The sequence below is a fragment of the Salvelinus fontinalis genome, chromosome 9, assembly GCF_029448725.1.
Source record: "Salvelinus fontinalis isolate EN_2023a chromosome 9, ASM2944872v1, whole genome shotgun sequence".
NCBI lineage: Eukaryota > Metazoa > Chordata > Actinopteri > Salmoniformes > Salmonidae > Salvelinus > Salvelinus fontinalis.
The window spans coordinates 43,107,619-43,121,328 of record NC_074673.1 but is presented as its reverse complement, the minus strand read 5'-3'; the positions used below and the strand labels follow the sequence as shown (position 1 = coordinate 43,121,328).

At 47.8% G+C, this 13,710-nt stretch overlaps 1 protein-coding gene across 1 annotated transcript in view; it reads left to right on the top strand.

The window, feature by feature from the left end:
* The first annotated feature begins 459 nt into the window (after positions 1-459).
* The window catches only part of nell2a (neural EGFL like 2a), a 105,533-nt gene continuing 92,282 nt past the window's right edge, over positions 460-13,710 (top strand). The window contains exons 1-2 of the mRNA XM_055934507.1: positions 460-840; positions 1,151-1,279. Of these exons, the coding sequence (XP_055790482.1) occupies positions 792-840; positions 1,151-1,279 (178 nt within the window). The 5' untranslated portion in view covers positions 460-791. The remainder of the gene's footprint in view (positions 841-1,150; positions 1,280-13,710) is intronic.

The following is a 13,710-nucleotide window of genomic DNA, read 5'->3' as shown; positions in this document are numbered from 1 at the left end:
GCAGTCCACTTCTCCACACGATGATGGGTCACATGTGAGAAGCTACAGTAACTTGGGAAAATAAGGTTTGAGTGGATTGATGGAGGAATCAACCCACACAACAAGTATCCTCGAGATCCAAGTCATTAAAGGGTCTATCCGCAGTTGAAACAATAACAATGCGACACCACACCACTTGTTTATGTAAAAAAACGGAGGTATGTGGCTGGAGAAATGTAACCACAATCAAAGTCATAGACAGAGACAGATCATTAGATACAAGGACTAACCATCCATGATATAACAATTATAGATTTAACTATGTTTTGAGGCTATACAGTGTTTGTTTGGTGTTCTTCTTAATGTTTTGTATACTCAGTGAATAACAACTACAGTATTTTAGTGCGCGTTTGGGATTATCAATGCATTTTCAGCCAAGACCACAAGGGGGTTTATTGATCCGTTCGCTTCGTTCTGCTTTCCTTCACACCCTGAAAGCGGGTACCCTCTCTCTCCTCTCCTCTCCTCTGTCGCACTCGTGCAGACTGCTGAACAGAGGAGCGTTTCAGAGACTGGGAAGATTGCTTTGTTACAACCTCTATTGCCTACCCACCTGTGTCGCCGATTGACCGATGCCAGTAGTATAACATACCTGTATAAGGTAGCTCGCACTGAATGGAATAAAATCTCTTGGTGATCCGGTTTTCACAAATGTGGGATTTGTAAAAGGCTACTGAGCTGTTGTGACATCGTTGGATTGAACAGTACTGCCTCTTGGAAGTGGACAAAACATGGACTAATTTTGATTCACAATGGGATTAAAACTATTTCTTGTCCTCGGTTTACTCTGCGTCACCTCAGGTAGGACACACATTTGCCATTGACCATAATGTCTCGTAGCTAATTAATGTCAACGACTTGAGACACCCACTTTACAACATACATGATTGTAGGCTATCATCTAACTGGGTTGTCATTGTCGTGTAATTTAGTATTTCTCCTATCCACTTTCAGCTATTATTAAAATCGTAGTTGTAAATGTCAGATATATTTCTGAACACTTAGATGCGCATCTACCCAGCATCAATAACCTTTCAGGACGGGTCACGGAATATGCTGTGAATTTTGTCCTTCATGCGTAGCCTATTGTGTTTGTTTTTCTATCAATAAGTTTTAGGTTTCGGGGTTGATCCTGCTCTACGCATCAATGTGTTCGACGAATTGACGCTTGGAGAGGGTTTTGATGGAGTTAATCAAGTCCAGGGCTTTCACAGCGAGTCTCGGGCGTTCCACTTTCAAGGTAAGATGCTGCCATAAAGACACCTAATATGCTGTGTTGGGCTGAAGGAGACAGGGCAACAATGATTGATTGCAGTTTTTTCTTCATAAGAATGAAGTCCAAACTCATCAAACATGGCAAGGGAAAATACTGTTTTGTACTATATAATATTAGATTGACTAATGGTAAATGGGCGTTGATGCTCTTAGAAGCTCTCACATAAAAGGAAACCATTCAATTTATGCATCTTCTCCACAATACAACCTGTTTGCACAACCATCTCTTTTGACATACAGTAGCGTTGTGTTGTTATTTTCTCTTTGAGTGAGGCCAGTGGCCCAGGATGCCACCTGCCCATAACAAAGGCAATGATTCCCATAATAGAGAGGGGGGGGGGGGGGGGGGGGGTGACACAGATCGGGGCAGACACAGACATGCAAATAATGATGGAAAGACGGCATAATGAAATTAGCAAGCAACAACACCCCGGGCTCGTGGAGATGTATGGAGCGTGGATGACGGTGAATTGACCCTAGTCAGACTGGTCCTTCAATGATCCCCCAGTGTCTGAAGTATATTTGATTATATTTGATTTGATTATGGGTTATCTAGTCTGAACCTGTATTAGTTTGTCAGAGATAGGAGCCATTAGTAAGAATATCACTAGAAGCAATCTCCATGTTTGTCCCATTTTAACATGCTAGTCTTGATCATCTGACTGGCAAAGTGGTGGTGTATTGGACAGAGAAATGCCGTTTGTCACAGGAGTTCTGCTGGTATCGCGCTCTAGTTGTACTGCTCTGCCCTCGCACCTTTTAAAACTAAATAATACATCATTTAAATTAGGGTGAATCCATTTGAATTCAATCACTTTTTGACAACACCTCTTTTGTTTGGAACGAAACCTTCCATACACATTTGGCCATTGTAGAAGTGCTAAGAAAGTGACTTTTTGGACCTGAATGCCAAAACACTTAAGATGTAAAGGTACACAAATTTGACTCATTTTGCTGATCCCACCATAGCATGAGACATCCATGTCTTCATCAGTGGAAAATATAAACTGTTGAGATTGATATAATTTAAAAGCCACAAACAGGGTTGTCAAGCTAAAAAAAATAGTTTTTAAAAATAAAAATGATCATCTTTTAACCTTTAACGCTAATTATCTAAAAACGCACAAACTCCTATTGTTGTCATATATGTTGTAATTTAGACCCTGTTTTACATCATCTAAGGTTTTTTGTGTTGTGTCTGCCCTCGGTTGAGACAAAACATGCTCTTCAGTACAGGGTGGGTGTCATGTTTTGGCTGATAAATGGACTAAAATGAGAATACATTTGAAATGTCAACTTCCAAGTGGTACCACAAAGATGATTGTAGATCCACACGTCAGAGGATGTTGACTTGAATGGGAATATCTGTTGTTTTAAATTATACTGTCAATCCCCCAATAGATAATAGAATATACATGACCATTTATATTGACATTCGACGGTGGATGGACCTGCTGTCATATTTGTCATCGTAATTAGAAGTTACAGTACAATTTCAGTCAAATTTACATTTTAATGGTGTACCAGCTAAATTACAGTAGTCTGAAGGGATAGGTGAAATATGTTTCTATGATTGAAATGACACCCAACCTGTATTCAAGAGCATGTTGTGTCTCAGCTGATGGCGGACACAACACCAAAACCTCAGATGATGTGAAACAGGGTCTAAGCTACAACAACAAAAAATCAGAGTGTACGCGTTTTTACATAATTTACATGAAATGTTTATTTTTATAAAAAACATTTTTTTCAAGAAATAATCAAATCGCTTGACAACACTTTTTTTTAAAGCTTTTAAATGACATCGAACTCAGTCGTTTATATTTTCCAGTGGCAAAAACATGGATGGTGGGGAATGCATAATGTAAAGGCAGTCAATGTTGTTCTCCCCCTTAGACGAGAAGGAGCATGGATAGGACCAAGATGCGGATTGAGGGAAATAAGCCATCTTTTAATGACAACAGCAAACAAGACACTACAAAACTACAAATGTGACTAACCTTCAACCGTCCTGTGAGGACACAGGAACAAACACCCACAAAACCCCAGTGAAACCCTGGCTGCCTTAGTATGACTCTCAATTAGAGACAAACGATACACACCTGTCTCTAATTGAGAATCATACCAGGCCGAACACAAAAACCAACCTAGAAATACAAAACATAGACTGCCCACCCAAAACACACGCCCTGACCAAAAACACATACAAAAACAGGTCAGGACCGTTACAGAACCCCCCCCTCAAGGTGCGAACGCCGGGCGCACCAGCACAAAGTCCAGGGGAGGGTCTGGGTGGGCAGTTGACCACGGTGGTGGCTCAGGCTGAGGGCGAGGTCCCCACCCCACCATAATCAATCCCCGCTTCTTTATCCCCCTCCCAATGACCACCCTCCCACTAACACCACCTAAATGAAGGGGCAGCACCGGGATAAGGGGCAGCACCGGGATAAGGGGCAGCACCGGGATAAGGGGCAGCACCGGGATAAGGGGCAGCACCGGGATAAGGGGCAGCACCGGGATAAGGGGCAGGTCCTGGCTGAGGGACTCCGGCAGGTCCTGGCTGAGGGACTCCGGCAGGTCCTGGCTGAGGGACTCCGGCAGGTCCTGGCTGAGGGACTCCGGCAGGTCCTGGCTGAGGGACTCCGGCAGGTCCTGGCTGAGGGACTCCGGCAGGTCCTGGCTGAGGGACTCCGGCAGGTCCTGGCTGAGGGACTCCGGCAGGTCCGGGCGGAGGGACTCCGGCAGGTCCGGGCGGAGGGACTCCGGCAGGTCCGGGCGGAGGGACTCCGGCAGGTCCGGGCGGAGGGACTCCGGCAGGTCCGGGCGGAGGGACTCCGGCAGGTCCGGGCGGAGGGACTCCGGCAGGTCCGGGCGGAGGGACTCCGGCAGGTCCGGGCGGAGGGACTCCGGCAGGTCCGGGCGGAGGGACTCCGGCAGGTCCGGGCGGAGGGACTCCGGCAGGTCCGGGCGGAGGGACTCCGGCAGGTCCGGGCGGAGGGACTCCGGCAGGTCCGGGCTGAGGGACTCCGGCAGGTCCGGGCTGAGGGACTCCGGCAGGTCCGGGCTGAGGGACTCCGGCAGGTCCGGGCTGAGGGACTCCGGCAGGTCCGGGCTGAGGGACTCCGGCAGGTCCGGGCTGAGGGACTCCGGCAGGTCCGGGCTGAGGGACTCCGGCCGGTCCGGGCTGAGGGACTCCGGCCGGTCCGGGCTGAGGGACTCCGACCGGTCCGGGCTGAGGGACTCCGACCGGTCCGGGCTGAGGGACTCCGACCGGTCCGGGCTGAGGGACTCCGACCGGTCCGGGCTGAGGGACTCCGACCGGTCCGGGCTGAGGGACTCCGACCGGTCCGGGCTGAGGGACTCCGGCAGGTCCTGGCTGGACGGCTCCGGCAGGTCCTGGCTGGACGGCTCCGGCAGGTCCTGGCTGGACGGCTCCGGCAGGTCCTGGCTGGACGGCTCCGGCAGGTCCTGGCTGGACGGCTCCGGCAGGTCCTGGCTGGACGGCTCCGGCAGGTCCTGGCTGGACGGCTCCGGCAGGTCCTGGCTGGACGGCTCCGGCAGGTCCTGGCTGGACGGCTCCGGCAGGTCCTGGCTGGACGGCTCCGGCAGGTCATGGCAGGACGGCTCCGGCAGGTCATGGCAGGACGGCTCCGGCAGGTCATGGCAGGACGGCTCCGGCAGGTCATGGCAGGACGGCTCCGGCTGGTCATGGCAGGACGGCTCCGGCTGGTCATGGCAGGACGGCTCCGGCTGGTCATGGCAGGACGGCTCCGGCTGGTCATGGCAGGACGGCTCTGGCGCTAGGCAGACGGCAGACTCTGGCCGGCTGAGACGCACTATAGGCCTGGTGCGTGGTACCGGAACTGGAGGTACCGGGCTGAGGGCACGCACCTCAGGGCGAGTGCGGGGAACAGGAACTGGGCACACTGGACTCTCGTGGCGCACTCTAGGCCTGGTGCGTGGTACCGGAACTGGAGGTACCGGGCTGGAGACACGCACCATAGGGAGAGTGCGTGGAAGAGGAACAGGGCTCTGGAGATGCACTGGAAGCCTGGTGCGTGGTGTAGGCACTGGTGGTACTGAGCTGGGGTGGGAAGGTGGCGCCGGATATACCGGACCGTGAAGGAGGACACGTGCTCTTGAGCACCGAGCCTCCCCAACCTTACCAGGTTGAATGGTCCCCGTAGCCCTGCCAGTGCGGCGAGGTGGAATAGCCCGCACTGGGCTCTGCAGGCGAACCGGGGACACCACCTGTAAGGCTGGTGCCATGTACGCCGGCCCGAGGAGATGTACTGGAGACCAGATACGTTGGGCCGGCTTCATGGCACTCGGCTCGATGCCCAACCTAGCCCTCCCAGTGCGGCAAGGTGGAATAGCCCGCACTGGGCTAAGCACGCGTACTGGGGACACCGTGCGCTTTACCGCATAACACGGTGTCTGACCAGTACGACGCCCTCTTACTCCACGGCAAGCCCGGGGAGTTGGCTCAGGTATCCAACCCGGCTTCGCCACACTCCCCTTTAGCCCCCCCCCCCCCAAGACATTTTTGGGTGAGCCTCTCGGGCTTCCAGCCTCTCATACGTGCTGCCTCCTCAATCCACCGCTCCTGGGCTGTGGCTGCCTTCTTCTCCTCCCGCGAGCGGCGATTCACACCAACCTTAGCCCAGGGTCCTTCTCCGTTGAATATTTGTTCCCAACTCCATTCCTCTTCTCTCCATTGCTTTAGTTCCTTTTCTCTCTCCTCAATCCGCTTGGTCCTGCTGTGGTGGGTGTTTCTGTACAGGCAGTCAATGTTGTTCTCCCCCTTAGACGAGAAGGAGCATGGATAGGACCAAGATGCGGATTGAGGGAAATAAGCCATCTTTTAATGACAACAGCAAACAAGACACTACAAAACTACAAAACAACAAATGTGACTAACCTTCAACCGTCCTGTGAGGACACAGGAACAAACACCCACAAAACCCCAGTGAAACCCTGGCTGCCTTAGTATGACTCTCAATTAGAGACAAACGATACACACCTGTCTCTAATTGAGAATCATACCAGGCCGAACACAAAAACCAACCTAGAAATACAAAACATAGACTGCCCACCCAAAACACACGCCCTGACCAAAAACACATACAAAAACAACATAAAACAGGTCAGGACCGTTACAATTGAACACCTTTATCTTCTGAATGTTTTGGCATTCGGGTCCAAAAAGTCCCTTTCTGACCACTTCTTCCATGTGCAAACATATATGGAAAAAATTCCTTAAATCAAAAGGAATGCTGTCAAAAAATGATTGAATTCAAATGGATTCACACATGGTAAAGTTCTCTGCAGAAGAATATCAACCCGTACACACAGATAAAGCTCTATGCATCCAGATCAATGTTTACAAAATGTGGAGTTATGCCTTCAAAAGGAACATTTGGCATCTTATAGCACATCATCCAATACAAAAGTGATGAACATTGATGTTATAGGAATACCTAATTTCCAAATCCTTCTACTACACATACCTCATGTCTATCCTCTCATTTAAATCTACTGCTCTGTAGCCCTGCCCAGCAGGTCATGGCTAAAAGGGATCCAGCTTTTGTCAAATTAACATCAGATTTGACTTTTCGTAGCAGGTTAGGATAACGTATTCATCACGTTAGGAGAATTAACGTAGCAGGTTAGGAGAATTAGGTTAAGGTTAGGAAAAGGGTTCATTTGACAAAAGCTGTATCCCTTCTAACCATGACCCTGCCAGCACATTTACGCATCGTGCATCAATGTCTGCAGCTAGAGTCCCTTCTCCTCTTTGTAATGTTCCATCCTCTACTATGCCACCCTCTCTCCTCCAGTTCGCCATTGGTGTCACAAAATGGAAACATGACTCAGACTCCCCCGTACATTCTTCAGTGTGCCTCTGTCAATACAGCCCTTATTTCTCTGGATTACCTTTGAGCAGAGTTTAAGCACATTCAATTACCCACCCAGCAGAAAGGAAAGCGCTGCGTTATTTATGGCTGCTTCTGCCTGCTGACATCATTCATTTAGGATGTCTCTGATAAGTAAGTGATGCTGGGTGGAGGCGCGGTGCGGAGCGGCAGCCAAACCTTCTGGCCTCTGTAGTGTATTCACTGGATATAGAGCTGTCTGTCTGATTGGGGTTGATAGACTGTAATCCAGATGTGTGGCTCTGGCTCGGCTAACATGGCTGCATGGGGTCATTCCTACGCTCATTAGAAACCAATCTGAATGTAAACATGGCTGTGGCTGCCTGTTTCTCTGCCTGCCTGCCCATGGGGATGGCTGGAATCTCTAGGAGGCGGGCGATGGTGAGGAGAAGAGAGGATTCTGGAGGTGGTAAAGGAGGGGAGGAAGATAGGGAATGTTTGTGTGTGTGTGTGCTAGCTTGCATACACGTGTGTATGTGAGAGAGAGAGAGAGGAGGGAGGTGGGGATTGCATTTTAGAACGACACCCCCTGCAGCAGATCGTCTTTGAAGGTATATGTCAGCAGTACAGCAAAGTGCAGTTCAGATAGAGAGAGATGCCTCAGGGACTGGTACGATAAAGCTGGAGGAAGGAATGCCCCTGGCTATATCAGTCGCACCTAATTGGGGCAGGTGGCACCCTGTAGAAGGAACTTCGTTCATCCTATGTTTTGGTTGCAAACAAGACATCTTCATAATTAAAATAGGTTTCAGAGTAGATCCCTCTGTGGTACATACGAAGCACACCCACAAACAGCACTGAATTCCTATCGGACACAGTCTTACTACAGTAACTGATGCTGGACAAGCAGCCTGCCATGGTCACGACAGTAAGCGGTCAGTGAGCGGTGTCCTATCCACACAGCTGCATGCGCGTGAACCCAGAGCCCTGCATGCCGTGTGATGCTTTTGTGTCACCGGCCAGCCAGAGCTGTGTCAGAGAGGCATTAGTTCTTGTGGGATGGAAGAGACTCATTTATTATAGAGCAGCGCTCCCTGTGTGTGTCTATGTGTCTCTCTCTCTGTGTGTGTGTGTGTCTACCAACCAAACAGGAGGCATCTAATAGGCTAACCTCTGGGGCTACAGACAGCTACTAAAGCTATTCCGCAGAAACACAGCATTCGCACCTGACTGTTTCTATGTGGAAGGACTAGTGACAGTAACTTGGCCCACAAATCAAGGTGTTTTTAGCCCTGTCAAGCCAACCTGATCCTTTGTTCCAAAAGTGCTGATGGTGGTTGGGGGTTATTTCTGTCACCTCTGGGCCACCATACACCATACATTTACATAGATAAAGGACTGGTGGCTGGCTGACACCAGCTCAAAGACTCTGAATGTCAGACAGTCAGTGGCTGGCGGACTGACGGCAGTGCAGAGTCGATCAGAGAGTTTTAGAGACAGTGCTGCCCCAGCAGTCCTGGAGGTGCCCTTGGCTCAGTTTAGTGTTTGTTCCAGTAGAGCGGACACACAGTAGAGGGATAGACCATCCTCCGAATGCAGATTGCCTGAGCCGGCCGGAGCCGGCGCTGGTATTGGATTATTTAGTTAGAAGCTTTAGGCTAGCCAAAGGGGGGTAATGGAGGGTTTGGAGTTGCTGTTGAGTTTATCATTACTGTTATCTCCCAAAAGAGACGCTCTCGGATCCAACCCTCCCACGCAGATACCTCAGCCTCACCTCCAATGTTTTAAACAAAGAGTGTTTGGGGAAAATTCATGTCATTTTCTAACTGGCGGTGTTACGCAATGTTGAGTGAGGCAGGAATGTATTTATCGGCTATCTGTGGTATATTTCCTTATTTGTTCTCTTTGTTTGGGGATTTTCAGATGTTTGGACTGACTGGTCCCACTTGGTCATTCTGTGCAAAACATATTTTATGCATGGTTAAATTTTGAGAGCTGAAGAGATTGCATATTTGTGAAATGTTAGAGAGGAGATGTTTTAGATACGTGGCCAGTGCTATTTTGTTCCAGTAGTCCACTTGATAAAGTTAACACTATCCTCATTATTTAGATCAAAACATCGTGGTGATTAGTGATGCACCGATTTGACATTTTTGGTCGATACCGATATCCGATATTTTCCTTGCCTTGCTTTTAAGCATTCTAGTACAGTTAAATAGTTAACACACACACATGGACGCAGCGGTCTAAGGCACTGCATCTCAGTGCAAGAAGCGTCACTACAATCCCTGGTTCGAATCCAGGTTGTATCACATCCGGCTGTGATTGGGAGTCCCATAGGGCGGCGCACAATTGGCCCAGCGTCGTCCGTGTTTGGCCGGGGGAGGCCGTCATTGTAAATAAGAATTTGTTTTTAACTGACTTGCCTAGTTAAAGGTTACACACACACCACTGACCAAAAGGTTATTTTGTTGGCGTTTACGTATGTCCCCATTACCAGTAAAACATAATCAAAACCTATTTCTTTCACTTACTTGTTGTGCTGTTTGGTTGTTCACTTGTTCAGTCGTTTCAACCGTGGCCTCTCTTTCTCGGTGAGCACAGTCACTGTGTCCGTTTTCATCTTTTACAGCTGTGTATGTAACATTTCACGTAAACCCTCTTTCTTGTCTGCATCGAAGTAGTTGTCCTTGTACCTAGCATTAAGCTAGGTAAAGAGGTAAAGAGGCTCAGAGAGAATGCCACCAAATTGCTTGTTCACAGCCTCAAGTACTTATGTAAGTTTTAACCCCACGGTCTGTATTGGCAGTTTTGTTGAGCAGGCGTTTCAATGCCATGACAGAGGGTATCACGTCTGCTGCAGTTGCAGTTGATTAACTTATTTCTCAAGTCAGTTGTTCGAATGGCACTAGGAGTGTGTTCATGTTTCCAAGCCAAGTTTCAAACATGTTCTCAAATGCCATTGAAATGGTAGCAGCGGTATGAGAACCGGCACATTCTTGAGCATGCAATACGGCTTTCCTCAGTACGAAGTCCTTGTCGACCCACTGTGCTGTCAGACTCAGCATGCTCATGGGGCTGACATCGCTGGTCAAAATGTCAGTCATGAAGCTAATAGTGACGGCCATAGCAAGTAGCTCATAGATGTACGTTTCAACAATATTGTGTAACTCCGGTAGGGCAACATCTGAAAAATAGTGTGTACCGGGGCTCGACCAGTTGGTGAAAACCAACATTATCCACGACAGAGGACAGTTGATTGTCAAGGGCAATGAATGCCATTATCTTGGCATTAATGGATTTTACTTTTGAGTTGCCTCACTGAAATTTTCTTACTCTTTCAAATGACTGCTCGACTTGAACTTGTTTAGTTGTTGGAAGTGTGCGCTTGGTATTTTTCTGCTTTTGTTCTGTGTAGCACTGTATTTTTAGTGGCGCCATTACGTCATCTACTTACTTTATATAGGTATGCACGTCAGCTTTGACAATTTTGCACATCGCCATTAAACCAGACATCGTGCCGATGCCAGCATTTTTAGCTAATATCGGCTGATTCCGATATGCTCACCGATATATCGTGCATCCCTAGCTGTGATCTTTAACTTGCTATTATTGTTGGACTCTGTTCTGGGTAAAGTCAGGCATCTTCATCATTGTAAATTAGGGCCCGCACAACCCTTATGGAATGATAAAAAATAAATAAATATATTATCTATATAATCTATAGATGTTACCCAGTGAATGAATCTTGTCCTTGAGAGGCTGTTTACATCCTTGTACAGTGTACACTTAAGGAGTCACAGTATACGGTGTACATGTGTACGGCGTAGGAGTTCATTCTGAAAATACTGGAAGATATGGGAGCAGTTGGAAAGGATTGTGTGATAGTTAGGCCAGGTTTGGAGCTTTAAAGGAACCTGTTCCAAATGGTAAACCTATGAACCATTGATTAGATTGGCATTACCCCCATGCGTTTCTAAATAGTTAACCAAATAGCTACCCGGACTATCTGCATTGACCCTTTTTGCACCAACTCTTTTGACTCATCACATATGCTGCTGCTACTGCTTATTATCTGTCCTGTTGCCTAGTCACTTTACCCCTACCTACAGTATATGTACGTATCTACCTCACGTACCCCTGTAGATCGCAGATCGACTCAGTACTGGTACCCTGTGTATATAGCCAAATTATCATTATTCATTGTGTAACCATTCCTTGTGTTATTTTCTTTCTATTATTTTTCTATTTTTCTCTCTGCATTTTTGGGAAGGGCACGTAAGTAAGTATACACTTGCTGTTTACGAAGGATGTAACAAATAAAATGTGATTTGATTAGCCTCATAATAATAATATTTGTTATACAATTGAAGGGGAGCATTCACCGTTGTGCACAAACTTAGAGTTCAGACTGATAAAAAAAGTAGCATTACTCATTTACAGATTAGAGTCAATCACCTGGTGTGAAACCATTAAAGCTGTATACATTATGCAGATAAGATTAGTGTGCTGGCTAGGCTACCACAAAGCTCTGCTTCCCAGGAACCCTCTCTGAGCCCGATGCTTTGAACTTCTCACTCTGTCAATGCATTTCTTGATGCCTGAAAAGGAGTGTTTTTTTCCCTTAATTAATCTGTGTCCGTTAGTTCAATGATAGTATTGAAAGCAATGCCGATGTGAGATAAGGTATGACATGGATGTTCCTTTCCAGGCTATTTAATGTCTGTTTTGCCCATGTTAGAGTGGTCATTAAAAGCAGGTGGTCGCCCCATGCAGGCGCCTGCCAATACCTAATCGACTGATGGCTTCTGATGGCTCATGCCTTGCAGTGCAGTGCATGGGGATGGGGACTAGGGTATTGATTTGGCAGAGAGCGGGGGAATCTGGCCCTTTCATCCACTCCTCTTTCATGTGGAGGGTTTTTGGGAGGGTTACTGGTAGAGTACTGTCTGGGGCTAATCTTATGCCCTGAGTGAGCAGCACCGACGCAGGGGTCCTATCTCTGTGCTTTTGATGCGGGCGTCTCCAAACACAGCCGTGCTCATCAGTAAGTCTGAGAGAGGGGTCCATCTAGCTCCCTAAAGCCCCACCCTACCCCATCCTCCCAACCAGTCCCTCTCCCCATTTGACACTTCCCACCCCCCATGGGGAAGCAGGCTGTGTTCTGAAGAGGAGAGGTTACCACCAGATCACAGGCTGATGGCTTGCTGTGGATCCCCGGGCTCAGTCCCAAGGCCCCTCGGCCCAAACTGTCCCCTACCTCACCTTCATTCTGCCCTTCCATTGTGCCTGGGATTGAGATATCAGTGTGGTCCCCTTGTCTTGGCCAGTCACACTCGCCATGCTGAGGTCTGGCACATTACTGACTAGCACAGCACTGTACCATCTGCGGGCCGGAGCCTTTTGCTTGGGTTCAGTTTTGTTTTTTAAGTCTGACAAATGGCTCATTGTATTTCTGTTGTAGGGAAAAAGTCACTAAACCATTATGTGTCACCCTATTTGATCTGTAATTACGATTCAATGAGGTAGTCCACTAAGACACCTCAAAGCATTAATAATTTCCCCCAATGTCCTACATTATTATGAAGAGTGGCCACTTAGATTTAATTATTCATTCAGAGGCTTTCTGTTGCTACCATCAGGTTACTGCTGGGCAGACTAATCTGGTACATGTCACCGTTGCATCTGTCCCACCTCAGCCAATGACACTTTAATGACACCAGCTGTGGTGAGAGGATGCAGTCTAGCGTTGCATCTGTCTAGTGGACTTAAAAACCAGACAACCTTTTTTGTTGTTGACAGAAACGACTCAAAACATGGCCTCCCCATGGAGTAGCCTAGCCAGCATCCGACAGATGCTAATGCTAGCAGCACACGTTACACTCCTTCCCCGAAGACTGTATAACGTGCTTGTCTCCTATCACACGCATCGTCGACTTCTCTACATGTTCTCCCTGCACAGTGCCAGGCTTCATCGTGGCCTTGGTAGTGTTTGCAGATTGCATTGTGTTAATTGTCTACTCCCACCAGCTGGAAGTTAAATGTTTATGCGCTGAGGAGAGGCAGCGATGCTAGCTTAGCTTCCCGTAGTGCTAAAGAATGCCATCCTGCATGCGTCCCCTGGCTGGGAGTGAACCCTTTGATGTGATCGCTTCTGAGAAATGTCATAATTTATTGATGCTTCCATTAAAGTAGCATAGACGTCTGGGTAGAGTCAGGGGAGAGGGTGGCACACTGGTGGGACTGGAGACTAGCTAGGCTACACAGAGATCTGAAAATAATATAATATGTAATATACTGTATATATACAGTACCAGTCAAAAGTTTGGACACACTTACTCATTCAAGGGTTTATTTTTACTATTTTCTACATTGTCAAAAAATAGTGCAGACATCAAAACTATGAAATAACACATATGGAGTCATGTAGTAACCAAAAAATTGTTAAACACATTAAAATAGATTTTAGATTTAGATTCTTCAAAGTAGCTACCCTTTGCCTTCATGACAGCTTTGCACA